This window comes from Crotalus tigris, unplaced genomic scaffold (genome assembly GCF_016545835.1).
Source record: "Crotalus tigris isolate CLP2741 ecotype Arizona unplaced genomic scaffold, ASM1654583v1 scf7180000019504.1669754, whole genome shotgun sequence".
Taxonomy (NCBI): Eukaryota; Metazoa; Chordata; class Lepidosauria; order Squamata; family Viperidae; genus Crotalus; species Crotalus tigris.
Genome location: NW_024097569.1, coordinates 1,067,185 through 1,095,000, shown reverse-complemented (window position 1 = coordinate 1,095,000; position 27,816 = coordinate 1,067,185). Strand labels below are relative to the sequence as shown.

At 43.0% G+C, this 27,816-nt stretch overlaps 1 protein-coding gene and 1 long non-coding RNA gene across 2 annotated transcripts in view; one reads left to right on the top strand and one right to left on the bottom strand.

Annotated features, from left to right (window-relative positions):
- The window catches only part of GRHL3 (grainyhead like transcription factor 3), a 66,180-nt gene extending 45,302 nt beyond the window's left edge, over window positions 1-20,878 (bottom strand). Inside the window, exon 1 of the mRNA XM_039362989.1 lies at window positions 20,528-20,878. Coding sequence (XP_039218923.1) covers window positions 20,528-20,544 — 17 coding nt within the window. The 5' untranslated portion in view covers window positions 20,545-20,878. The remainder of the gene's footprint in view (window positions 1-20,527) is intronic.
- LOC120316875 lies at window positions 19,858-26,463 on the top strand. The gene is made up of 3 exons (XR_005559080.1): window positions 19,858-20,500; window positions 24,777-24,856; window positions 25,473-26,463. It is a non-coding gene; the product is annotated as an uncharacterized LOC120316875 (long non-coding RNA).
- Window positions 26,464-27,816: the final 1,353 nt, after the last annotated feature.

Here is a 27,816-nt window from a genome sequence, read left to right as displayed (position 1 = left end):
ATTGCTCTTCACTTCCACTATATCTAACCCAGGGATAGGCAACCTTGGCTCTTTTATGACTCGTGGACTTCAACTCCCAGAATTCCTGAGCCAGCATGGCTCAGCATGGAAACCTCTCCCTTTCCCCTCAGCATGGCTGACTCAGGAATTCTGGGAGTTGGAGTCCACAAGTCATAAAAGAGCCAAGGTTGCCTACCCCTGATCTAACTAAATACTGGGAGTGCCCTATTTTTTCTTTACTTCAAATGTCCAGATTGTGAGGATCATTGCTTATGTTGTTATGAGAGTATCACAAACATGAACTTGCAGAACTGGGAATTGTCCAATATTTTGTAGAAGTGGAAATACAAAAAGTATATGAATAACACCTCACCCAAAAAAGATTGCTTGTGGCTTTTAGGAGATTGGGACATAAGAATGGGAAGGGGGGAGGGAAGCAGAAGGAACCCTACAGAGGAGCACTTCTTATTGCAAATTTGATTGCAGGTTCCATTTTTATTAACAAGGATATGCAACTGTCAAAGGCATAAGATTCCTATTTCTCTTATTCTGGTTCATAGGGTTTATTAACTAAATCACATTTAGCTGGATGTACCTGGTAAGCTTTAAACCATGGTGCCACTCTAAGCCAAAGCTTGTGGATTTCAACTCCCCAAATTCCCCAACCAGCACGGATGGCTGAGGAATTCTGGGAACTAAAGTCCACAAAGCTTAAAGTTGTCAAGTTTGAAAACCCCTCCTCTACCAGGGATCTTCAATCTTGGCTGTTTTATGACTTGTGGACATGCAGAATTCCTCAGCCAGCCACGCTGGCTGAGGAATTCTGGGAGTTGAAGTCCACAAGTCATAAAAGGGTCAAGTTTGAAGACCCCTCCTCTAACCTATGTTTTTGTTAAGCACGAATGATTGAATCAAGCCACAGTTGGATGCTTACTAAAATGGCCCTCAAGGCAGATCAAAAAAGTCAGATTGACAGTCACAATCCTGCAATCAAAACCGCTCCGCTTTTTAATTGGCATCAATAAAAAAGGAATGGGGGGGAGGGAAGTTGATTCCATAGCTGAAGCTGCTGTCTTGACTTGTGCCCCATCACAATAAAACACAACTTACAAATCAGAAAAACTACAGTTGTGCAACAGGCTATGCCCAACAAAACAAATTGCACTTCTGTGCTGCAGGATGTACAAAGCAGGCTCGTCGCTTACACATCAACCAAAGCACATGAAGAGATCTGAGCTTTTCCTTCTCTCTTCCTTTAAAGATCTGATCTGAACTCATACAACGACACATTGAGATTGGAATAGTGAAAGCAATGTTGGATTTGGCATAATCGCAACATTTACAGCAGTATTTCTTAACCTTGACAACTTGAAGATGTGTGGAATTCAACTCCCAGAATTCCCCAGTCCACGCATCTTCCAGTTGCCAAAGTTGAGAAACATTGATCTACAAGGAGTTTGTTCTTAAATCAGTCACAATCTCTGGGCATAGCTCATCTCCTGCTTTGTTTGCAAGGAGAGAAAGGATTAGAAGTGAGGCCAAGATCCTCCCCGCTTCTTTGATTTTCCACAAATGGAAAAGAGGACAGGCTGCAGATCAAACAGAGTCCCACTGGGGGGGGAGGAGGTGGGAAAGGCATCATTGCCAATCCCCACCCTTGGGTGCTTTTCCAGTTAAAGAGGCCCTGTGGCTGAAGGGCAAGACTTTTACTTAGATCACTCTCCACTCCGCCATCCTGGAGTCAACCAGCAGCGATTATGTGTTGCTAATAAGAGTTATGTATCCAGACTTGGATAGGTTTTGCTTAAGTCAGGAATGGTGAGATAGGATGGACCCCAAACCTCCATCCAGTTCATTCTTAGAGCTCCAAACCATCCAGGCTCTTTTGGTCGAAACATGGACCACCCAAAATTTAGAGGACCACCAGATAGCAAGTCAGGGATTCCCTCACTTTTCTGCTCGTCTAGATTTCTCTAGTCCAGATGCAGCAGCGTCAACAATCAGCTTTCTCAAGATTCTAAGTCAGTGGTTCTCAACCTTTTTAAGACCGCGATCCCCAACCAGTCGTAAGTCGAGGACTACTCAACCGGTCGTAAGTTGAGGATTACTCAACTGGTGCAGCACCGTTTGCAGAATGGGACTTTTGGCGGGCTCAGCAGGGCAGAGACAGCCTGGACAATTCCTATTGGCTTTTGAAAGCCAATAGAATTAGACTCTATTCAAGAGAGTCTATTCTATTGGCTTTCAAAAGCCAATAGAATAAAAGGGAGTAGCACAGCTAAGGAAAAGGGGGAAAAATGGCGGACTGCATTGTTTGGCGACCCCCGTGAAATGGTCGTTTGACCCTAAATGGGATCCCGACCCACAGGTTGAGAACCACTGCTCTAAGTAAAGGAAAGTCAAATCTTTCCTTTGAACTCATCCCTTCCTTCCACAGCATCTTTTTTTCAATGTCACCCCATCCCATCCCTAACTTTCTTTGTCTGCTGGGGTCAATGGCTGAGCAAATGGGAAATCCATAATGCTGGAAAAAAAAATTGGGGGGGGGGTTGGCTATTAAGAAGCCAGATGGGTTACCAAAGATCACAAGTGTCCAGATCAACATTTTTGATAGCTCCTCTCTCTTTCCCTTCCCCAAATCATTCCTTCAATTCTTCCATCCATTTCCTTTTGTTCCTGAAAATACTTCATGGTATTGGAGATGGTGTTGGCAATTTCGGGCAGACAATAAGTTGTTTAATGCTGGTGTGGCTATTCGGAAATAGGATAGCTCATCTTACAGCCTGTGGACCAAACTGCAACCTTCCAATTAGGAATTAATCTTGTTGTATATAATACAAATAGGGAAATTTGGAGAGAGGAGTTGCTTGGACATTACCCCTGAATTGTATCTGAAGAGGGATGAGAGGGAAGAAAGGAGAGGAGAGGGAAAAGAGTAAAGGAGGGGAGAAGGAAGGTTGGAGGAGAAGAGGAGAAGTGGGGAGAAAGGGGAGGAGAGTGGTGAAGGAAAGAGAAGAGGAGAGGAAGAAGAGGGAAGTAGGGAAGAGAAGAAAGGGAGAAAGAAGGTAGAGAAGGAGGAGTGTGGATACAGTGAAAGGGGAAATGGGCGAGCAACACCAAAAGTCATGGGTATGTATTTATTTCATTTTATTAAAAGTATCTTATATATGAATGTAAAAAGAATGTATGTTAACATCTGATAAATATCACGGTATATGTATGGGGGAGAGTTTGGGAAAATAAAAAATTATTTTAAAAAACCCCTGCAACCTTCGGTATAAAAGAAATGAAGATGCCTCAAATTGAGTATTTTTATGTAAAGAACCGGTCCTAGCTCAATCTGGGAAGAGATTCAGATATTCAGACTGGGTTAGGAACAGAGAACAAGAGCCAGGCCGTATTAGTCATAATGCCACACAAGTGTTTTAGGTTACCAAAGCATAAATCCCCAGGTAGCATCAAGGTAGACCTAGCCATCATCTTCTTCCCAAAAGCAAATGGCTTTTGTATGTCCGAGCCAGCTTGCTTTTTCATTCTACCCCCCCCCCCGAATACACCCATGTCTTTGTTTCTGGAAGGTTGCAGAATGGTGTATTTTGGAAAATGTCTAATTCGCAAGCGTTTAGTTATTTGTTTATCAAATTTATATTCACCGCCCATCTCACCAGATGTGACTCAGGGCAGCGTACAACAATCAAAGTTAACAACCGGTCAAGTAAAACGACAGCCAGTCATGACAGCACTTCAATCCATAGAAAAGCCTCAAGAACTTTCTTCGTAGCTGAGTCATGGGCAGGCTCCCGGTTCAAAGTATGGCCCAAAAGCTCAGGATGCTTGTTAAAGCCACAAAAAACCTTAGAATCCAAATGTTGTGTCCCACCCCTCCCTGCCAAAGGACACACAGAGGCTTAGCTGTGTCAGTTGCACATAAAGATAAACTGAATTTGCCCTTGTATGAAATGAAAACCTTTTAGGCTTCCAAAACTTTCATGATGGTTCCCCAGAGACCATCAGAGGAAAGACAGAAACATCAACCCTCAAGCTAAGAGGAAAAAGTTTCCAGAGTTTGACTTTTTTCCCCTTTACCTCCCCTTTACCCATCACCGTCCCTCACACGGGACTAATGCTAGTTAGTTTCACTCTCTGCATGAAAACTCTTAACGGGGTGGGTGGGTGGGTGGGTGGGTTGGTGATTTCTTTTTTTTAGTGCGAGTTTCGTTGTCTTTAAAATTTTCTCACGCAGCGGTTCCTCCTTTTCAGTGCCGCCCCGACTGTCTCCAACGGAGCACCCCATGCAATGACTCAGGTTTCACCACTGTTGACTCTGTTTAATCCTGTTCAGACAAGAATCTTCAGCCAGACTAAATATTCACATGACAAGCAGCAGAGAGAAAGGCAAAGGGGATTCAGCAACCGGGCAGTTTCCCTTCTGGCCTTGGCATAGAGCAGGGGTAGGCAACCTTGGCCCCTTCACGACTCGTGGACTTCAATTCCCAGAATTCCTGAGCCAGCATGGGGGAAGCCTTGGCCCTTTCATGACTCCTGGATTTCAATTCCCAGAATTCCTGAGCCAGCATGGGGGAAACCTTGGCTCCTTCATGACTCCTGGATTTCAATTCCCAGAATTCCTGAGCCAGCATGGGGGAACTATGGCCCCTTCATGACTCGTGGACTTCAACTCCCAGAATTCCTGAGCCAGCATGGCTCAGCTTGGAAACCTCTCCCTTTTCTCTCAGAATAGCTGGCTCAGTAATTCTGGGAGTTGAAGTCCACGAGTCATAAAAGAGCCAAGGTTGCCTACCCCTGGCCTAGGGCTATTCTTGTACTTTTTGATGTTTATCATGTTTATGCATCACAGGGGTCTTTTTAAGTGGACAAAGTTAAGAGGACATACACAAAATCTGTCAGAAGTTACAGAGCAAAATCTGCAGAAAATCATCAAAATCTAAGGCAAGACAAGAAACAAGGGATGGAAGCTAATCAAGGAGAGAAGCAACCTGGAACTATGGAGTAACTTCCTAACAGGGAGAACAATTAACCAGTGGAACAGCTTGCCTCCAGAGGTTGTGGGTGGAGGTTTTTAAGGAAAGACTGGACAGCCACCTGTCTGGAATGGTTATCGGGTAACCTTCTTGAGGTTGAACTACAAGACCTCCAAGGTCCCTTCCAGCTTTATTCTGATTGAGAATCACAAAATTCAATATTCTTGCTTTAGGGTGGGTTCACCCAGCTTTTGTTTGATGCCAATTTAATGTGTGCAGATCAGTCCCTGGGTTCAGTAAACAATGGTTTTCTGGCTAAGCAAGTTGTGTGAAGTCCAGCAAATGTGGTTTGTTCAGGAAATCATGACAAAACTTAGCACCCCATGTTGTTGTTATTTACTGGATGTCAATCCAGTAACTGACTCAGTGGCTTACATACTCTTCTGTAAAATAAGCTCAGACATAAACTTAAGAATCAAACAAGCAGCAAAGAACAATTCTCTGCCAGGGATCACAAACAATCTAAGTTGTAACAGAACACTCTATTAAAAGCCAGCTTTTAATTGTCTGCATTGTTTATAATTTCACTTCAGAATGTAGCATGCTAGTTTGACTGTATTCTACACTAAGTACATATCCTGGTTTTGTTTTGTTGCCATCTTTGCTTTGGAATATCAGTTCCCGACCAAAATAATAATAATAGTAGTAACAACAACAACAACAGTAGTAGTAGTAGTAGTAATAGTAGTAGTAGTAGTAGTAGTAGTAATAAAGACCTACAAATAGAAATAGAAAGTGTGGCAAAGGCAAGCAAGGGTAGTATCAATAGTAATAGGCACCTTGGATGCAATCCCAAAACAACTGGAGCACCACTTGAACACCATCATCACCATTGACAAATTCGCTATTAGTCAATTGCAAAAGGCAGCCTTACTAGGAACTGCTTCCATCCTACGATGATACCTGTAATACCATCAAACATCCACATCTGCCTATCCCAGGTCCTGGGTAAGGACTCGATAGGTAGACAAAAATGCCAACTCCAGTATGAACATCTGGCTGATTGTGTGATGATCAATAATAATAATAATAATCGTCATCACTATCATCAGAGGACCACTAGATGGCAACCCAAAAATTAGGGTTTGCGGTATCTCTCTGTCACCACCTAGTGGTTGCTTCGGGTTTGGCAGCTAGTCCTCATCCTACAACTATTTGTTTAACGACTTTGAAGTTACAATGATATTGAAAAAATTACTTATGACTGGACCTTGCACTTATGAACATTGCAGCATCTCCATCATGTGATCAAAATTCAGGTGCTTGGCAACTGGCATGTATTTACGATGGTTGCAATGTCCCAGGGTCATATGATCGCCATTTGTGACCTTCCCAGCTGGCTTCTGATAATGGGGGGAGTCAGATTCACTTAACAACTGCAGTGATTGGCTTAACAACTGTGGCAAAGAAAGGTTGTAAAATTGTATGTGACTTACTTAACAACTGCCTTGCTTAGCATCAGAAATTCTGGACCCAATTTTGGTTATATGTAGAGGACTACCTGTATGCATATGTTATATTCATGGGCCATATTGCCGTATTTAATATTGCCATATTCGTAGGGTATAAAATATGTAGATATAAAAATACTGTATTGCTGGTACCTCCACACACAGAGAAACCTCTTGCCCATTTAAGTTCTTTCTTAAAGTTTGAAATAGGGCAGGAATGAGCTTCAGGTAATGCCCCCAATCTTCTTGAGATGTCTTCCCACCCCCACCTCACCTTTTTCTACCTCTCGAAGTGTGTCATGCTAACGTCAGTCTTTGGGCAATTCGGTTTGGTAAAACAAACTTTCTTTTTTTACAAGGTTGTTCTCTTTTGTGTAGCTGTCAGACAGAGAAGGGCGAGTAAAAGGGGGTGTAGGAAATCCTCCTTGTCAACAAAGATAGAGACACAGTGGCTGTCTTCTGACATGGTCACAAAGAAGAGGACAGAACTATTTAAATCAGGGGTCTTCAAACTTGGCCCTTTTATGACTTGTGGACTTCAACTTCCAGAATTCCTCAGGCGGGCTGAGGAATTCTGAGAGTTGAAGTCCATAAGTCATAAAACGGCCAAGTTTGAAAACCCCTGCTGGTGGACTTCAACTCCCAGAATTCTTCAGTCAGGCACGCTGGCTGAGGAATTCTGGGAGTTGAAGTCCACAAGTCATAAAAGGGCCAAGTTTGAAGACTCCTAATCTAAATCAATGTTTCTCAACCTTGGCAACTTTAAGATGTATGGACTTCAACTCCCAGCAGAGCTGGCTGGGGAATCCTGGGAATTGAAGTCCACCCATCTTAAAGTTGCCGTAATTGAGAAACACTGATCTAAGTCAACCATACGGTAAGTCAAACAGAAAGTAATGGGGCGAGGGCTAGAAAAGGTGACCCACATGAAAAAGTAGAGCTCCCAACTCATTGTTGTGGCCACCATTTTGGCATTTTTTTAAAATCATTCCCTGTATGATTAAATCGACCTCATCGATTATTGATTTAGTCTACTTCCTACCTTTGGGAAATGTAGTGAATGATTAACTAAGGGCTCCCAAGTGTCACTTTGGATAATAAGATGGGTGGCATAGAAATTCAATTAATTGATTAAAAGAGGCTTGGGTTCACACAGAACAATAATTTCCCCCACCAGTCCTATGTTTCACCAAGGTTAAAAATAACTAAGCAGGAACCATGACGCAGTTAAGTTAGCAGTCTTCCAATATTTGAGGGGCTGCCACAAAGATGAGGGGGTCAACTTGGTCTCCAAAGCCTCTGAAGGCAGAGTAAGGAGCAACAGATGAAAACTAATCAAGGAGAAAAACAATCTAGAACTAAGGAGAAACTTCCTGACAGTGAGAACAATTAATTATTAGAGGAATGACTTGCCTTCAGAAGTTGTGGGTATTTTAACACTGAAGGCTTCTAGACAGCCCACCTGTCTGAAATAGTATAGGGTCTCCTGCTTGAGCAGGGGGTTGGATTAGAAGACCTCCAACTCTGTTATTCTGTCAAGTTAAACATGTTGTATGAATGCAGCTGCTGGTTTATAACTGATCCAGGTCATTATGTTGGGTGAACCTAGTCATTGCCTTCTTACTATCCACTTAACCTCACCCTTAACTAACCATATTCTAGGCCTGTGAAGTGAGTGGATGATTCACTACATTGTGCAAAACCAGATAATTAGAGTCAGTAAACCATGGTTCATTTAACCATAGGCAAGCCTATTTTAGGAACGCAACTTTTTTATGCTCAATATTTTGAACAGAATCTAATGCGGTCTAAACGTAGGAGAAACAAGAGGGGAATGGCATGAGACTTCATGTGAAACAAGGTGTGGAGCCTCCGTGTGTGGGCAGAGATGAATCTTCCACTGATAGGCAATCTGGGACAAAATTTCTTGGGAAATCTTTCACAATAAGGAAAACTTTAATTGTGCCCCTTCTCTACATTGGAAATTGTAATTTGCTATGTTCATTTCAAGACCCGGAAAGAATAAGAGGACACTTCATTTTCACATTCCCAATTTTTTTCCCCCCTTGCTCTCAGATACAGGAGGAAGAGAAACCCTATACAGATAGTCCTCAACTTACAACCATAAATGAATCTGCAATTTTGGTTTTAAATCATGCCAATTGTCAAGCGAGTCATCACATGACCGTGCCCCATCTTATGAGCTTTTTTGCAGTGGTCGTTAAGCGAATGCTGAGATCGTTAAACAAACGCAGTGTTTGCTATGAGGTGGGTCTGTTTTTTGTGCCAAAAATTAAAGTAAAATCAGTTTCCAGCAAAAATCACAGTCATGTGACCATGGGATGCTGCAACAGCTATAAATGTGGGCTCAGGGCCCAAAATGCAGTCATGTGACCACAGGAGGGCGGGGGGCAGCCATTGGAACTTTGAATTCAGGTCCTAAATAGCTTTTTGTAACTTTGTTGTAACTTCAAATGATTGCTGAGTGCCCAGTCGTAAATCAAGGATTGCCTCTAATGCTGACACATACCTGCTTGCTGGCCATGTCTTTTGAGGATGATGGGAATGGGAGTTCCAATAACATTTGAAACTTCAGTTACCTGGTGAGGACTTCTGGGGCTTGGATTCCTCACACTTTAATGTTGACGAGGTTAGGAAACACGGATCGAGGATATGCTGCTACAAAATGGATTGATTAGAGAAAAAAATGGACTGGTATTATTATACAATGGGGCAGTGTAGAAAGTTGAAAATGAATCTGCTGCTATTGCTCAACCTATTCTATCTCACAGGGCTTTTATGAAGATCAACATGGAGGGGAGAAGAGTATGGGGGTTGCCTTGAGTCCTGAATGAAATGTAGGCTAGAAATGTAACACATTCTCATACACACACACGCGCGCTCTCTTCTCCGTGCCACCTTGGGAAGTGAGAATCTTCCAATTCTCTTCAATGGAGACATGCCACAGTATTCAATCTCAGGTTATGTAGCTTTGAATATTAAATCAGAAGACACATCAATGGATTTGCTGAATCAAACCCCTAGACTGGTCTGCTTTTGCACGAGCGCCACCAGGAATGAAGAACCCAAAGATCATTTGCACAAACACACAAGTTACAGAAGGGCTGATGTTCCAGCGGTTCTCTGCACACACATAACAAACACAAAATCTCCAGATGTACACCTGATTACTAGCAAGGTGCATAAACCAGGATATCCAACTGGACTGCAAGGAAACCTCTGTCTGTACAAAAGTGTATGTTGTATTTCCTTGAAGTCATTTTGCTTCTCATCCTAGAAGTTTCTTGGATGAGAAGTGAAACATCTTCAAGGAAAAAACAAAGTACCGTTGCTTTGTGAAAAAGCACCTTTGGAACAACCATGATCTGGATGACTGAGAATCTTTATAGACATCTGCCTATACCAGTGGTGGCACACCTATGGCACGGGTGCCAGAGGCAGCACTCAGAGCCCTCTCTGTTGGCACATGCACCACCGCCACCAGCAGCAGGTCCATCAGGCCACCACCGCTGCCTGGAGCAGGAGCCCCAACCAGCATAAAGGAGGCGAAGTGGCTGACTAGCAAGCTCACGTAGAAGTGGTAGAGCAGAGGTCACCAACCATTTTCGATTGGTGGACTGGAAGAAAAGGAAGAAGCATTTTACATGCGCGCATGTGCACACAGGGCTGCGAGCACGGACGCTCTGCAAATGGGGCAGGGCTAGTGCCTGCGTGATACTCACTAGCCCTGCCCCGTTCTTGCATGGTGTAGTGCCCTGTATCTGCACCCTGCAGCACGGAGGAAGCCATCTTTGCGCCTTGCAGCACAGTTGCCCATTTTTGCGCCCTTGGTTTTTGCGTGCCAGAGGTGGCACTCAGAGGCACCTCCTTGCCCCCCCCCCGAGGGCACCACAATGCTGATGTGGCCCTGGCACTTTGTGATAAATAAGTGGGTTTTGGGTTGCAGTTTGGGCACTCGGTCTCTAAAAGGTTCGCCATCACTGGCCTATACAGAATGCTAAACCAGTTTTGGGGCTAAATTGCACAGTTCCCTCTTATTAAGAAGGTTACCTTATTTTTGGGGAAGCGCCAACTTCAGTTCTTAGCGCTGCCAGGGAGACTTTTGAAAACACCTTCCAGAAATTCAAGAAAGGCACAAACGATCATTATATTTTCTGTAGAAGAGGTTTGACAAGCGAAATGGCAATTTTGCTAGCATTAGGTTCAGTAACCCCACTATTTCATTGCCAAAGAGAGTTGGAAAAACTCCACTCGGAAAACCTGGAGAACTATTGCAATCCATGGTGACAATCTGGGCCAGAAGACTGCTCAATACTACTTGGGTGAAAAGGAGAAGGAGCAAAGTTCCTTCGACTCCTGATCTTCTTGGACACATTTCAGCAATGATGCATACGTGTTTTCTGGCATTTTATTGTATTAAACAATTTAATATAACTGCTCAACTTGCAGCGACTCCTTGCCATAATTGCCTTTTTCTGGGTTGTTTTTGACTTCTAGCCTCTAGGCCTGGGGTCTTCAAACTCAACCCTTTTATGACTTGTGGACTTCAACTCCCAGAATTCCTCAGCCAGCGTGCCACGCTGGCTGAGGAATTTTGGGAGTTGAAGTCCACAAGTCATAAAAGGGCCAAGTTTGAAGACCCCTACTCTAGCCCTAGTAGTCTCCCATCCAAAAAGCAACCATCTTTGACCTGGCTTAGCTATTCTGAGATCAGCAGAAGCAACATTTGCGCACAGAATTCCAGCCCCCTCTCCTCCCCCTTGCCCACCATTGACCCCCACTAGGCCCCTGCATAAGCCATCGCACACAGTACTCCAGAACCAAACATTTAGCAGGCTGTGTGAACCCAAATACAAGCCAGCTTCCTATGTTCCCATCATTTCTCTCAGACCAGAAATGGGGCTTATATTAATGCTCATTCAGGCACTGTGCTGGCTTCATGTTTACACAAAACACACACACACACAGAGTCCTGACTTGAACTGAAATGGGACCAGAAGGCTAAGCAATGAGTTGCGCCCGATTTTACGTCTTTTTTTGCCACAGTTGTTAATCACTGCAGTTATTAAGTGAAACACACAGTCGTTAAGCGAATCTGTCTTCCCACATGGCGATCCCCCGATCCCCGGGATGCTACAACTTTTGTAAATACGTTCAGGTTGCCGGCTATTCATGTTTTGATCACGTGACCATGGAGATGCTGCAACAGTTGTAAGTGTGAGGACTGGTTATAAGTCTTTTTTTCAGTGCTGTTGTAGTTTTTGTCACTAAACCAAGGGCTGTAATTCCAGAGCTACCTTTACATAGGAACTCGCACAAGAAAGTCTCCCAACAGCCAATATCCTTTTCAAAACCTTGCAACTCTCGAGTAGAGGGGTCCTCTGGGAAACCAAGCAGCCATCGCTGGTATTAGCCGGTGAGAACAGCATGAGCATCAGATGCCCTCAGCATGGGGGAGTTGTGTTAGATACAAACAAAAAGGCACACCGGTTGCAGTTTAAATGTTTCTCGGTGAAGACAAGTTCATCTTCTCTCTTGGAGAAGAAAGATATACATCTACCACTGTACATAAATGGTGAGGAGGTGGAGAGGGTGGGTAGTTTTAAATTTCTGGGCACTTATATCTCTGAGGACCTCTCATGGACTATGAATGCTAACATGCTTGTGAAGAAGGCACAGAAGAGGCTGTACTTCCTGAGAATGCTAAGGAAGATAAATCTATCTCAGCATTTACTTCCGTCCTATTATCACAGCACCATTGAGAGTGTCCTGACATACGGCATTCTTGCATGGTATGGGAGAAGCTCTGTAGCGGACAAAAAAGCTCTACAGAGAATTATTAAAACTGCCCAGAATATTATCGGACTCCAGCTACCAGCCCTGGACAACATCTTCGAATCTCACTGTTTGAGGAAGTTGCATAACATTCTCAGAGACTTTTCCCATCCTGCTTACAATCTTTTTGGACGGTTGCCTTCTGGCAGAAGATAAAGAACAATTAAAACTCGGACCACACGTTTTCTGAATAGTTTTTATCCCAGAGCTGTAATTGCACTCAATAATGAACTAAAGGGCCACCATCAGTGAACTGTTGGACAGTATTACTTGGTCTACTGGGTGGATGTTTTGGGTGGTTTAGGGGTGGGTGGGAGTGTGTTTGGGGATTATGTGTGTGGGACCTGGTCTTGGGGTGTCACGTAAATTTTGTTGCATGTTATTATTATTATTATGCATATTATTATTATCTGCAAACATTTTCCTAACTTTAGAGCAGGGGTCTGCAACCTTGACAACTTTAAGACTTGTGAACTTCAGCTCCCAGAATTCCTCAGCCAGCTATGCTTTAGAGGACTTTCCTAACTTTTTTTTTTTGTCCTGAAATGAAGAAAGAAAAAAAAAGGGGGGGGGGAAGAGAAAGACATCCATGCATGCAGTCTGTCTTGGTCTCTCTCTGTCTCATACACACACTGTCACACACACACACACAGACACACATGCACACACAGCCTGGATTCAGGAGAAGGCCTCCTGCACGTTAATAAAAGGCTTCACCTTTTTCATTCACCAAAAGCATAACTCAACGTTTCAAGAGCACGCCTTGCTGCATGACAAAAATTTGCTCCTGGCAATCATGGTTTCGACCACAAACCACAGCGGGGAGCCGTGCAGGCTTTAACTCCTTCCAGGCCGGCACTTTTCCTGGCACACGGCAGAGCTTGCGCTCACTGCCCTTCAGAAGGGGTCAGCTGGATGGGGGAAGCCCATCCCTGGGACGGTAGATGGGGGGTGGGGGAAGTTGAGTGGAGGGGAATTCTGGGAAATAAATCCATTCCCTCCCAGTCAGCACGCAGCAATACAACCTGCAGTAGGCGTGCGCCTGCATCCCCACCCCTATTCTGGAACTCTTAGGCAAAGAGCAGAGACAGTGAAAAATGCCTAAAGTGCAGAATCATAAATGAATAAATCAATAGATAAAGAGAAGTACGGTAGACCTGAGATTGTTGGACTCTTTTTTTTTTCCTGCTTTCATTTTCTGGAAGACAGTATTTTTGATTTTCTTTTTTTAAAAGGGTGCCATATCTATTCCGTGGCTGATACAACGCCTGATTTTCAAAACCTATGGCTGATATAGCAATAGCACTTAGACTTATATACAGCTTCATAGTGCTTTAGTTTACAGCACTCCCTACGTCGGTGTTTCTCAACCTTGACAATTTTAAGGCACGTGGACTTCAATTCCCAGAATTCCACAGCCAGCATTGCTGGCTGTGGAATTCTGGGAGTTGAAGTCTACGTGGCTTAAAATTGTCAAGGTAGAAAAACCCTGCTCTACGTGGTTTACAGAATCGACAATCACACCATTTCTGGAGCCACAAGATGAGAAAAGACTTGAGGTTAGACTGACATCTCATTTTTTCCTCCTTCGGGAGCTCATAGCAACAGCATTTGAGTCTTAAATACCGCCCCATAGCACTTTACAGCCCTCTCTGAGTGGTTTACAATATAAGCATGATTTGCATGTTGCCCCCAACAATCTGGGTCCTCATTTGACTAACCTCAGAAGGATGGAAGGCTGAGTCAAGCTTGAGCCCTGTAAAGATCGAACTCCAGACTGTGGGCAGAATTAACCTGCAATATTGTAGTTCAACCACTACACCACCGGAGCTCCCGGGGGCATCTGTAGTGTCCCGTCCTCACAGGTTTTCCTCACAACAACATCCTGGTGAGGTAGGTCAGCTGAGGGGGGCATCTGCCCCAAAGGCAGCTGGGGAACATCTGTGGGATATCCCTAACCCAACTTTTCCTCATTAGATCAGGTTGGATGTTGCCCATGCTGGTCCAGAAATAGGGGTATTGACAGGGAAAGAGTCCAAAAACGTCAAGAAAGGGGGTAGGGCTTTGATTGTATGGATGTGGCTGTGAGTTTTGTTTTTTTGACCCTGACCCCTTTATTTGGGTCTGGCTGAGGAATTCTGGGAGCTGAAGTCCACAAGTCTTAAAGTTGGCAAGGTTGGAGACCCCTGCTCTATGGAATCTCCAGCCAGTTTGGCTTCTTTATGACATGACATTGTTTGGCTAACTTTGGCTTCTTTATGACATGACATTGTTTGCAAACAATCTGAGTGTTTGCAAACACTCTGTTGTCTGCAAACCATAATATGTGTGTCTGTACACATATTGACAACCACCACCATCACCATGCCGTATTTATCCATATGGAACAATCCCTGTCTTTCTAATGATACCTTTCCTGTACAAGATTTCAAGGACAGCCCTAGCCAGCATTCCCCTTGATCAAACAAGGGGAGAATCAAATTATCATGTGTTTGATGCATCCCTACAATATGGCAGACGCTCCATTAGAACAACCATTCAACCGTGTTTCTGTCCCAAAGAGAACTCCAGGAAAGAAGAGGATCAGAGTTTCCCTCCCCACAGGAAAACAATTGCCACCTGTCAGTTGCTGACTGAGGAATCCTGGGAGTTGAAGTCCACAGGTCTTAAAGTGGTTGAGTTTGCAAAACACTGTAATGTTTAAACTTGACAATTTTAAGGCATGTGGACTTGTGTCCATGTTTAAACTTTGACAATTTGACAAACTTGCTGGCTGTGGAATTCTGGGAGTTGAAGTCCACATGCCTTAAAATTGTCAAGGTTGAGAAACACTGGTTTAAAGCATTGGGCTGGAGAGCTCCAGGCACATGTCCCTCCTAACCATGGATGGTCCCTGGCCAGTGCCCCTCTCTTAGCCCAAATCCCTCCCAGGGTTGTGCAGAAAAAAAAATGGAATGAAAGTGTGCTGTGTACACCACTTTGTTCTCTTGAATCAAAGAGGTCAGTGGAATAAACAAAGAAACATAATTCAGTGATTCTGCATAGACATGTTTTGGGGCCCGTCTCTCCCCTTGCTCAGAATCAGATTGATTGATTCATTGATTCATTGATTGATTGATTTCAGGGCAAGACAAGAGTTTCAGAGGTGCTGAGGTTCCTTACTTTTCTGTCCCAATTTGGTGTTCAGCCACAATCAGAGTCACAATCCAAATACAGGACATTATCACTAGGTAGACAGATTCACCTGCATATTCTCAGATGTATTGGATGGGAATGTGGTTTCTTCAAAGGCCAAACAACCTGGGGGCGGGGAGGGGGATTCAGCCTTCTTCCTTGCCCTCCACCTCTGAGCAACCTCCTGTAGCCAGACACTTCCAAGAATTAGTGGCTAAAACATATGAAGAACGGTTGCAGGAATTGGGTATGTCTAGTTTAATGAAGAGAAAGACGAGGGGTGACATGATAGCAGGGTTCCAATATCTAAGGGGCTGCCATAAGGAAGATGGGGTCCACCTATTCTCTAAAGCACCTGGAAGAAGGACAAGAAGCAACAGATGGAAACTTACCAAGGAGAGAACCAAGCTAGAAATAAGGAGACATTTCCTGTCAGTGAGAACAGTTAATCAGTGGAACAACTTGTCTCCCGAAGCTGTGGGTGCTCCAACACTAAAAGTTTTTAAGAAGAGATTGGACAACTGTTTGTCTGAAAGGGTATAGGGTTTCCTGCCTGAGCAGGGGGTTGGACTAGATGACCTCCAAAACCCTTTCCAACTTGTTATTCTATTATTTTGACTACTGTAGTCCCAAGACATCCAAAGGCTACCAGTTTGTTCAAGCAGTGCTTCTCAACCTTGACAATTTTAAGGCATGCGGACTTCAACTCCCAGAATTCCACAGCCAGCAATGCTGGCTGTGGAATTCTGGGAGTTGAAGTCCGCATGCCTTAAAATTGTCAAGGTTGAGAAACACTGTGTTGGAGTGAAGGGAGACTTTCTCCTCACCTCAGCTGAGAAAAAGCATTCCCTGAAAGATTCCCTCAGCTCCTTACGGACTTGTGAGGTTCACCAAACCCTTGGATTTTTCAGCTGAGCCCCACAGCCCTCGCCTGCCCCTAAAGATAACTGTCACTAATTGCAGATTGTCTCTGCATTCGGTGCCTTCAGGTGGAACCCATCAGCATCTCTGTGGATGATCCCCCGGGATCAATCCTTTGAAAGCGATGGCCTGCATATTCAAGAGGTCTAAAGAGACAGTTGGGGCATCAGGGCAGAGACCCCAGAGAAGAGGCATCACAATGTGGGGCTCTTTTATCAGGCTCGGGAGTTCAACATCACAATAGAGGAGACGCCACAAAAATCCCAGTCAACTATCTTTCAAACAGTCAGTGGAAAAATCAAGACCTTTTCTTACCCGTTGTGTAAACCACCCGATACACAATCATTATTGTCAGGAAGATTTCAAAGGAAAGCCGTAGAATGCAGATTCTTCAAAGGGGCAGATTTGGGGGGGGGGGAAGAGAACAAAATGTAAATCTTTCTCTTTTCTGAGACTCTGAACTCTTTGGGATCGTAGTGGTGATGGTTTATGCGAAGAAAAGTCATTCTTTTCTCCAAAAGGAGTTACCTTCAAAATAAAACAATTGCCTTAGGAAAGGCATCATTGGAAAGACAGGGGTTGTTCCGTATGGATAAACACGGCATGGTGATGGTGGTGGTTGTTGATATGTATACAGGCACACATATTATACCACAAGAGAGTGTGATAACTGCAAACAATGTCATGTCATAAAGAAGCCAAAGTTAGCCAAAGTCTGATCTAAAACTGGCTGGAGATTCCATAGAGCAGGGGTCTCCAACCTTGCCAACTTTAAGACTTGTGGACTTCAACTCCCAGAATTCCTCAGCCAGCAAAACTGGCTGAGGAATTCTGGGAGTTGAAGTCCACAAGTCTTAAAGTTGCCAAGTTGAGGGACCCCTGCCATAGAGTACACAGATAGGCCATTGGTGGTTCTCCCTTGCCCCAACCCCTCCGTCCAATCAGCCACAGGCCTTAGAGGCAAAGGTAAAGGATGCTGCCAAGGACAGCTGAGCAATCTTGAAAGCGATCAAGCAGAGTGGGATCAAAACATCGAGGATCCATTCTGAAGATTTGGAAATATCAGGGTGTCCAAGGAGGGAAGGTGTCCAGAACCCCAAGGTGGTGGCTGCAAGTGTGTCATTAAAGTTTTACTCATCGTTTACGTGCAATGCACATACACATACGTGAGTTTTTTGACCACCCTTGCAGGTAAAGAAAAGGGCAGATAGCTTATGATACCAACTATCCACGCAAGCGGGAAATTGTTTCCTTTCAAAGCACACCTGAAAAGGCCCAGGCTGCACAGCCAGAGGTGAGAATCTTAAATATCTCCCTGGAAAGTGTCCAAATAGATATATGCCGAATGCTTGGAGCAACTAGGGGGGGGGGGGAAATGCTACACAAATCTATGTAAGAGTTGTTATTACTGTGGACATCATAGAGTTGAGCTGCTGGGGAGGAAGAGGCATCTGTAATTTACTGCAATTTCAACTGGTGGAAAAGGGCATCAATCAAGACAAAAAAGAGTGTCTCTAAAACAAGCTTGTCAATTTGCTCGTCAGCCCCACCATTGCACCATTAATGGCAGGCTGAAGCAAGAAAATTCTATGAATGCAGATTTTCCTGTTACCATCTTCATGCAATGAAAAGTATTACTTGCTTAAAACAGGTTACAATTGCAGTACAAAAGTTGGCCTCGAACCTGGATGTATAAAAGAATTCATGTGCACTGGTTGTTTTCCAGCAAAGGAATAAGCTAATTCAAGGATCTCTCTCTCTCTCTCTCTCTCTCTCTCTCTCTCTCTCTATCTCTCTATCCATCCATCCATCCATCCATCCATTATATTTATCTATCGTATCTATCGTATCTCTCTCTCTATCTCTCTATCTATCTATCCATCCATCCATCGTATTTATCTATTCTAACTATATATCGTATCCATCCATCCATCCATCCATCCATCCATCCATCCATCCATCCATCGTATTTATCTATCGTATTTATCTATTGTATCTATATATCATATCTATCTATATCTATATCTATCTATATTTATATCTATAAATATCTCTATCTATCTCTATCCATCCATCCATCCATCCATCCATCCATTGTATTTCTCTCTCTCTCTCTCTCTCTCTCTCTCTCTCTCTCTCTCTCTCCCTATCTATTATCTATCCATCTATCTATGAGAAAACACTGCATTCCCTTTACAGCCGAGACCCAGAAATCAGAATTAACCACTTTTCAGGTTAAAGACTGTCTTCACACTTGGCCGAAAACTTTGGTTTATTGAATAAGCCAATATTGGCTGGGTTCGCATATTGTCCTAAGCCGGGGTTTAAATCTTCAAAACTAAATCAGTCAAAGGCTTTAGCCCATAGGAATCCCATAGGAAAAACTGCTCCAGTTTTTCTCACTCATCCCACGTCATCTCCTTGTCACCACTGCATTCTTTGCAAATAAGCCAACTGCTCAATTTAAATTGAGAATCCAGCCATAATGTACCTCAAGCAACCTTTTTCTTCCAAACCCCCCCTCCCCAAAAAACCCCCCAGCCCCCAAATTACCCCTGCTGTGCCTTCATCAATAAAGTTTCTGCTCTATAAAAATCCATATCTCTTTTAAGAGTTATACCCTTCTGTATCAAAATACACAAAATAATAGACTTGGACGGACTCTTCTGAAAGCCTACAGCCTCCATTAATTTTTTTAAAAATCTGGCCTGTATTTATTAAAGATGTGAAGAGACGTCTATTAGCTGCACTGGGTGTGTTAATTATCTGTAGAGGCAGGTAACCTTAAATCCAAGTTAGTTTAGCCCAGGCTTCTTCATTTCTTGCTGAGAACCAATCCTCAACAAATTATTCCAAGGTTTTGTTCCATTCCAAGCCATTCAAACACCTGTTTTCCCTAACCCAATTCTGTGAAGGAAGTATATGGGGATGAATCACAAGTGAACCAACTTCAAAGCTGTCAGGACATCTCTTTTGAGTTTAGATTATGTTATTATCTGAGTCAACATAAGTAGAGTGTCAGCCCTCACTTCTGGAAGCGTGCCAGCAGAAGATTGCCTCTGCATTGGATGGAGCAGGCCCAACCTATTAACATTTGTCCCACAATGAAAGTGTTAGCTCTGCATTTCCACAGCAAATCTCACTGCAACATTATCTCTGCATTCCTGTATCTACTTATGCAGAAAAGCACATGCCATTACGCTCAGTGGGTTTATCTATAGGTAAATAGCCTTAGCTAATAATCTAGTGTGACATTGATCTACTTGATTTTAAAAAAATAACCATCCTCTACCTCTACACAGTGCTCATTAGCATTCAGAAATCGCATTGTAGAGTAAGTGTAGAAAGCAGAATCTCCTTTTCTTTCTTACATTATGGTGCAGTGGTTACCAACTATCTGTCCTTTCAAATGAAGGGGTGAATAAAATGCTCATTTTGATAGGCTTTCTGAAAAAGCTCCGTTCCCCAACAGCTTTATCCACAGACCAGCAGAAGACATTTAGAAGCACCTCTCTGTGCCCTGGGAGGAATCTTGAATTCTCTCCCAGATGAGATGTTCTTATGCAATAAATCCAGGATCATATCCAAAAATAATAAACATCCAAAACTCCAGAGGAAATAACTATCAGCTTAGCTGTACAGTACAGGAAAGGCACAACATCGCCCTTGGACTGCTGTTTCTTCAAACATTAAGAGACCAAAACGTATCCCTTTCCAACTCAACTGGCATTTGCGAGAGGGAGGAATAATATCACAAACTTCAGTTGCACCCGGGGCAAGTTTGCTAAAGTATTTAGCGTCCCACGCCCCACTCCACGGAAAATACTGCCATTGCTTCTGAAACCAAACACAGCAACCCACTCCCAGTTAATTAAAGCAGCTCGTTTGTTTTTTAAAAGGGAAATAACCGAAGGGGGCTTGGAATGAACATTTCTAGTTTTCTAATCTTTTTTTTTTTTTCCCTGGTTTTCTGCGAGAAAGAATTGCTGGAAAATGCGCGGCGGCGACGGCAGCAGCAGCCCGCTTCGAATCCCGTCGCTCCCGAAACGCGGCGAGGTAGGTTCGGAAAATCAGTCCACTTACTCAACGTCATTAGACATGGTCTGCCCAGGTTTTCCAATGTCGGCTTTAGCCAAAAGATGGTTAGTTTCCTTTCCCTCCTGGGCTGAAGCGCTCCTAGTGCCGTCTAAAGAGAGTCATCAGCTGTAAAGTGAAGGCTTTCTTTCAAAGCCAGAGGTTTATGTTGTACAGGCGTTCTGCTGACAGGTAGGCTCTGTCAGGTTCCTGCGCCTGATTGGCTGGGAGAGACAGGTGCCAGGAGACAGGTACAACTCAGCAGGTGCAGCAGTTAACCCTTTGCAAACCAGGCAGCGAGGAAGAGCTGCCATTATCGGAACAAGGGGTGTGTGTGTGTGTGTGTGTGTGTGTGTGTGTGTGTGTGTGTGTAGAGATGAAGAGAATTGGAAGAGGTCTTAGGGAGGGGGAGAAAGAAATAAAGGAGGAGAGAAAGTCCAAGAGTGTAGCTTTTTTCCTCATGGAAAAGCTGATTTTTTTTGTGGTCCTCAGGAGGAAGGGTTTTAACTCCAACACATCATTATACACATATTGACTGCAGCTCGTATAGCATATGCTCAATGTTGGAAGCGTGAAAATAGACCCACGAATGATATGATTATGTACAAAATCTTGGAATGCGCAGAAATGAACAAACTTAAACGTTAGAATTAAAAGACAAGGAGGCAACAGAATTTTATGAAATTTGGAATAAATGTTATAATTGGCTAGAACAGAGAAAGAAAAAGACATAATTATCGATGGACATAAAATGTAAATAAGATGTAAAGAATGCTTAAAATGTATAGTCCTGTTCTGTTAAAAGAAAAGATTTATGTTTATGTATTTTAAGTTTGTTTTGGTGTATGGTGAAAAATAATAAAAAATTTTTAAAAAAGGAGGAAAGGTTTTAAGGCAGCGGAGGGAGGCAATTTGCTATCATAGCTGCCATTCTTAAAGGATGCAGAAAAAATGTCATTCTGTCTGCACCCAGCAAGGACATTAGCTGGGTGGTATCTGCCGAAAACGGGGGGGGGGGGTGAAAGAAAAGTAAAAGCGATGCAAGGGAGGTGAGGCCTTGGGGCTTTGGGAGAGGGTTAGGCAGGGGGTTTTAGAAGGGGAAAGTTTGTTTTACTCTTGGACCCCTACACTTAGCAAAGCTGCACCAGCAAAATTTCAATTTTAAATGCTTTATTTATTGGCCGGACAGAATAAAATATCCATAGAATTGCTTCATGTACTGATCTATCTATTTATGAAAGGCAAAGGCGTGTGACAGGATCAAAAGATAAATGAATGTATACAATAAAATAAAAAAAATAAGATAAAATATGGTATTATACTGAGTGATGCACACATCTAAACTGTTCCAGTATTAATCGTGTTGATAGTGCTAATCATGTTAATAGTGTGTCATATGGTACAAATGATGGAACAGAACTAGACAATCTGGGACGTAATTTTGAATTCCCTTCTTATCTACAGACATACACATTACATACAAATACCTTATCCTCCGTATTTGCACCAGGCCCATAAGGGCTGATCTAAGAATATGGGGGAAAAAAAATCTTATTTTGTGTGAGGAAACTGCTCCATCTCACCCACTGCAGCAGCAGCAGCAGCAGAACCACCACTACCACTTAAGGGTTTCAGAAGGGAACTTGGCTTAGCCTGCAAGGGATGGTCAGCATGAACCTGAGACTTTTAATAAGTAAAGAAAGACCCCTATCACAGGATGGGTGACGTGCCACTCAGAGGCACCAATACCCTGCTAAACCAGCCCCTCTTTGCCCTCCTGTTTTAAAAAAGTTGTTTGGTTACAAACAGTTAAAGAGAAAGTTGCTATGCTGCAAAATGAAGTGCCAGCATCTAGCATTATATTTATTTTCAGCAATGCCCTTGGACTTGAATGCCACAATAGAAATTATGCTAGGCAGTGATTTTGCCTTCTCGCCAGGAGGGCTTTCTGACAGGCCATGCCCACCCTAACAGCTCTTTTGGGAAAGTTTAACGCATACTTTTAAACTTCCCAATGTGCTGGTGGCCCTCAAACGTTGCCTAATGAAGGGGTGCCATTAAATTCAGGGCAGCAGAGAATATGCATCTTACCTGGATCCCAAAACATATAAATGTAATTATGCACACACAGAGGCTATAATGGACTCAAAGTGATGCCAGGAGTGTGTGATGTGTCATATATCTCTGTTTTGTAATCCATCCAGTGTGGTATTTACATTCTGTAATCTTCAATTTCAGAATGCAGATTGGGAAAACGTTTACTTTACAAGAATATTCTTGTGCATTTGTCGTGACACACCCAGTGGGAGTGAATGTGCAATGCTCTTCTGGGTGAGCTTGGCAGTGGGAGGGGGTACTTTTAATCTCGAGGGCCATCTGTCCTTCAAACTTCCCTCTGCTTAGAACAGTGTTGCGCAACCTCAGCAACTTTAAGTAAGATGTGCAGACTTCAACTCCCAGAATTCCCCAGCCAACATGCTGGATGGGGAATTCTGGGAATTGAAATCCTCACAGTTTAAAGTTGCTGACTTAAAATCACCCTCTGATGTCCTGCTGTGAATATTCTCACTTTCAGACATAAGGGAGGTAGAATCAATAAACGGAGCCTTTTCTGTGCTGGCCCCCCAACAGTACAATAATTCTTTGATTCCAACTCACTTGTTATAGGTGGCAAGTCACAATGTCTGTATTTTCCCAGGCAGTTTCCATATAACCCTCCAGCATTCCCTATTTATAGCTATTGTGCTTTAATGATTGTTCGCCATTGTGCTGTAAAATTTTAGCATTAGATATTTCAGTGTTTTATTCTGCTTCTGAAAAGGACTGTGGAAATGAGTAACTTTAGATTAGCAGTCTCAATTGAGTAACTTAATCAAAATTTACATTTTGAATCAATTAGGAAAAAGAACAAAGAACACAACCGGTTCAAAGAAAGAAAGAAAAAACCCTGAAGTTTAAGAATTTATTTAATTTTTTTGTGATTGGAAAGGGTGAATGCCTTAGTGCATGAGACCATCAGGAACATCTGTGGAGGCAAAATATGAGTGAAATAACATATTTCCCTTAATCTTCCCCTGGAATTGCTATTCTGAAACATGTCCGAAGTAACAGAGAACTGCAGTGACTAGCCAGCACTGCTACTTTGATCTTCTAGGACAGTATTTCTCAAACGTGTCCACTTTTAAGATGGGTAGATTTCAACTCCCAGAAACAAGCTGACTGGGGTTGAAGTCCACATATCTTCAAATGACCAAGGTTGAGAAACTCTATCCAAGCAAATTCTTTAATCCAGGGGTCTTCAAACTTGGCCCTTTTATGACTTGTGGACTTCAACTCCTAGAATTCCTCAGCCAGCATGCCTGGCTGAGGAATTCTGGGAGTTGAAGTCCACAAGTCATAAAAGGGCCAAGTTTGAAGACCCCTGCTTTAATCCCTCTGTGAAGCTAGCCATGGCTCCTTCTCATTCCAGGGTTTTTCAAGGCTCAGTTAAAATGAGTTCCCCACCATTGATATGAATGGGGCTGATCTCAAAGAAAAGCTAAGCAGCTGGTTGATACTTGTGTGGGAAACCACCAGGAAATGATAAAGCAATGGGCTCAAGTCAGAAGACAGGAAACAATTTGGAAAAAGGCTGTGGCAAATCACTTCCATGTTATTTTCAAGGAAATGATACACAGAGGTCCATGAAGCTGCCAGGAGTTCAGGTAGTTGAAAGGATACTTAACTTTAGCTTTCATTAACCTACATCTCCAAACATCATATTCTTAACATGAAGGGAAAAAGAAGGGAGAATACCTTTTTGTTTGTTTACTTCCACTCTGTGGTGTGTCCCTTCTTATACACCTTTTTTTGAGGGATCCTTGTTGGTTTCTGAACTTGCAGATGTTTTCTTGAAGATGTTTAATTACCTAAATCAGGTAACATCATCATTGCTAGCAAGGAAACAACCAAGCTCAGAGAACACCATCTCAACCTTGAGCTGTAGTCCTAGCACTGATGTTGTCTTATCACTGAAGATGTTACTTAGTTTGGGTAATGAAATGTCTGCAAGAAAACAAGCAAGCTCAGAGAGCACAAAGGACATGTCATTTCAACTCTGAGCACCAAAGATTCTCCTTTATTGGTAACATCTTTTTTTCCTAAACGAAATAGCTCCAAGCTTTATCAGCTTTCCTCATAGAGATCTGCTCCAGTTCTTGGATCATTTTCTTTCCTCTTTTCTACAACAACTCTTTGAAGATAATTTTATCTCCACCAGGGATGGGCAATTGGAAGCCACAGGGCCACGGGAGATCATCAAGCCTTCTTCTGCAGCCCTCTATCTTTGCCTGTGGAAAGGTGAGTGGGAAAACTGAAAATTATGGACGCTATAAGCACCATTTTAAAATCAAGGAACATCTATCTCCCCAAACTGAGTTTATCCACTCCCTGTACTGCCCCTGCTAAACCATTGTGATTGTGGTCATTGGGCTTTTCCTACTCCTAAACCAGGTATTTATTAAAACTACAGGACAAGAGATCTTGTTTTGGAAAATACCTGCCCTTCTTCTCTTTCTCACACAGCAAAAGTAGAACTACCAGATCTCAGCTGCTAAAATCAAGATGTTCAACAAGGGGTCTAAATTTATCCATTTTCTTGGTTTTCCCAAATTCTTGAACATACACTCAACAAGGACCAGTAGAACGTAGCATGGTTTTTCTATTCCTTTGCTTCTTCTGGTGGCTTCTGATGCAGCCCAAATCTGATCAGCTCAACAGATGCCTTTTTAAAGATGGTGTCAACTGGTTTTATACACATGGAGTTGCCTTCCATAACCTGTTAGGACTGCAACATCCAGCATCCCTCCATTTGGGGATTTATAGTCCCCCCCCCACATCTGGAAGGAACCAGATTAGGAAGTAAACATCAGAAGTAATATTCTTCTTTCTCTAACTTTTATTTTATTATTTTCAGATGGATTATGGACTGGCATAAAGGCGCAGCCATGAAAGCGTCATTGAATGATATTGACAAAATCATTTGTTGTTTTTAGAGCCCACAGAGGTTTTGCTGTTTGGGGGCGGAGGGCTTTTCAAGGCTGTAACCGTGTTGTCGCAAGCCCTCCCAGCTGTTCAGAACTAAGATTTATGCAACAAAAACAAAACTCATTGACTATTCAAGCACTTCCCATCCTCCTGGAGAGTTTCTGTCACCCACACGTTGCAACAAGAGTGAGCAAAAAGTGATGGGCTTGGTGTGTGACTCACTTCAGTGGGTTAAAGAAGGCAGCAAAGGATTCCAACCAGCATGTTAGAACAAGCTGGGGAAAAAAGGAAGGCCCAAATAGAGAGAGAAACAACAACAAAAAAAAAATTGCCTCTCCCTTTCTATTTTTTTTTTCTTGTCTACCCTTGGGAGTCAATATTCTGTAAGGAGCAGGGAGAAAGCTTCAGCTGAAGACAAATTCTAAAAATAACATTTCCCTCTAATGCTGTCATTTGTTTATACCTCTAAAATCTCTTTTTTTCCTAGCTCTGTGTCTTAAGGCATAGATTCTCAGACTTTGTAGTACAATGATCTCCTCAGTGAAACTGGGAGAGAAATATGCAGTGGGGTGCCCCAGGGCTCAGTTCTGGGCCCAGTGCTCTTCAACATCTTCATCAATGATTTGGATGACAGGATAGATGGGGAACTCAGCAAATTTGCAGATGACACCAAACTGGCAGGATTAGCCAACACTCGCTCCAGAAGATAGGCTTAAGATACAGGAGGACCTGGACAGACTTGAACATCGGTACTATCTACCAAAATGAAAGTCAGTGGCGAAAAAAGATAGTGTTCTGCATTTAGGCAAGAAAAATCAAATGCACAGGTATAGTATAGGTGGTACCTTGCTCAATAGTAGCAACTGTGAGAGGGATCTTGGAATCACAATATGAGCCAGCAGTATGCAGCAGCTGCCAAAAAAGCCAACACAGTGCTAGGCTGCATTAATAGAGAAATAGCATCAAGATCACATGACGTGTTAATATCACTTTACAATGCCTTGGTAAGGCCACACTTGGAATACTGCATCCAATTTTGGTTTCCACAATGTAAAAAAAAGATGTTGAGGCTCTAGAAACAGTGCAGAGAAGAGCAACAAAGATGATCAGGGGACTGTAACATAAAGAATGGTTGCTGGGATTGGGTGTGCTTAGTTTAATGAAAAGAAGGATCAGGGGTGACATGATAGCAGTGTTCCAATATCTCGGGCTGCCACAAAGAAGAAGGGATCAACCTATTCTCCAAAGCACCTGAGGGCAGGACAAGAAGCAATGGATAGAAACTAATCAAGGAGAGAACCAACCAAGAACTAAGGAGAAATTTCCTGACAGAACGATCAGTGGAACAACCTGCCTCCAGAAGTTGTGAATGCTCCAATACCGGAGGGTTTTAAGAAGAGATTGGACAACCATTTGTCTGAAATGGTATAGGGCAGGGATAGGCAACCTTGGCTCTTTTATGATTCATGGACTTCAACTCCCAGAATTCCTGAGCCAGCCATGTTGAGGGGAAAGGGAGCGGTTTCCATGCTTAGCCATGCTGGCTCAGGAATTCTGGGAGTTGAAGTCCACGAGTCATAAAAGAGCCCAGGTTGCCTACCCCTGGACTAGAAGACCTCCAAGGTCCCTTCCTATTCTGTTATTCTGTTAATTTATAAATGTGTGTGTCTGCAATAAACCTATTAGACTATTCTCATATGTGGCTCCTGCTTTACCTGGGCAAGTTAACAGTCAGTACACTGACTCCTACTGTGACATATCTTCTTCATACACATCACTTCCACATGAACCATTTATAGCATCTTCTAGAGTTTGATATCTACCATTTGGTCCAAAATAACAGCAATGCAAACAGGCTTTCTATACCCAACAGTGGTTAGGTGTTGCCCTGAAGTTGTGTTTATGGTTATCATTTTTTATTATGGAATTAGGGTTATGATTTTTTTTTATTATGTGCCTTTATGTAGGCACATAATTCAGAAAACAAATTGGAAAAAAAAATTTCATTACAAAATTGCGTTCAACAAAATTCATTCATGGTTTAACAGCCGATCCAGGAATACTAAAAGAAGACCAAATGCACACCATCGGGATCAGTGGCTGGATCCATTGAGACATCCCTGTGGAAGGAATCAAGGAAGATCCATCGTTGGAAGAGGAAGAAGGGGAGTTGAAGGCCACCCTCATCCAGCAGAGCAAGACTAAGTGGGATCTCTTTCTGAAATTTGCTCACAGGCCTCTTATATTCTACAAAAACATCTGGCTGAAAGATT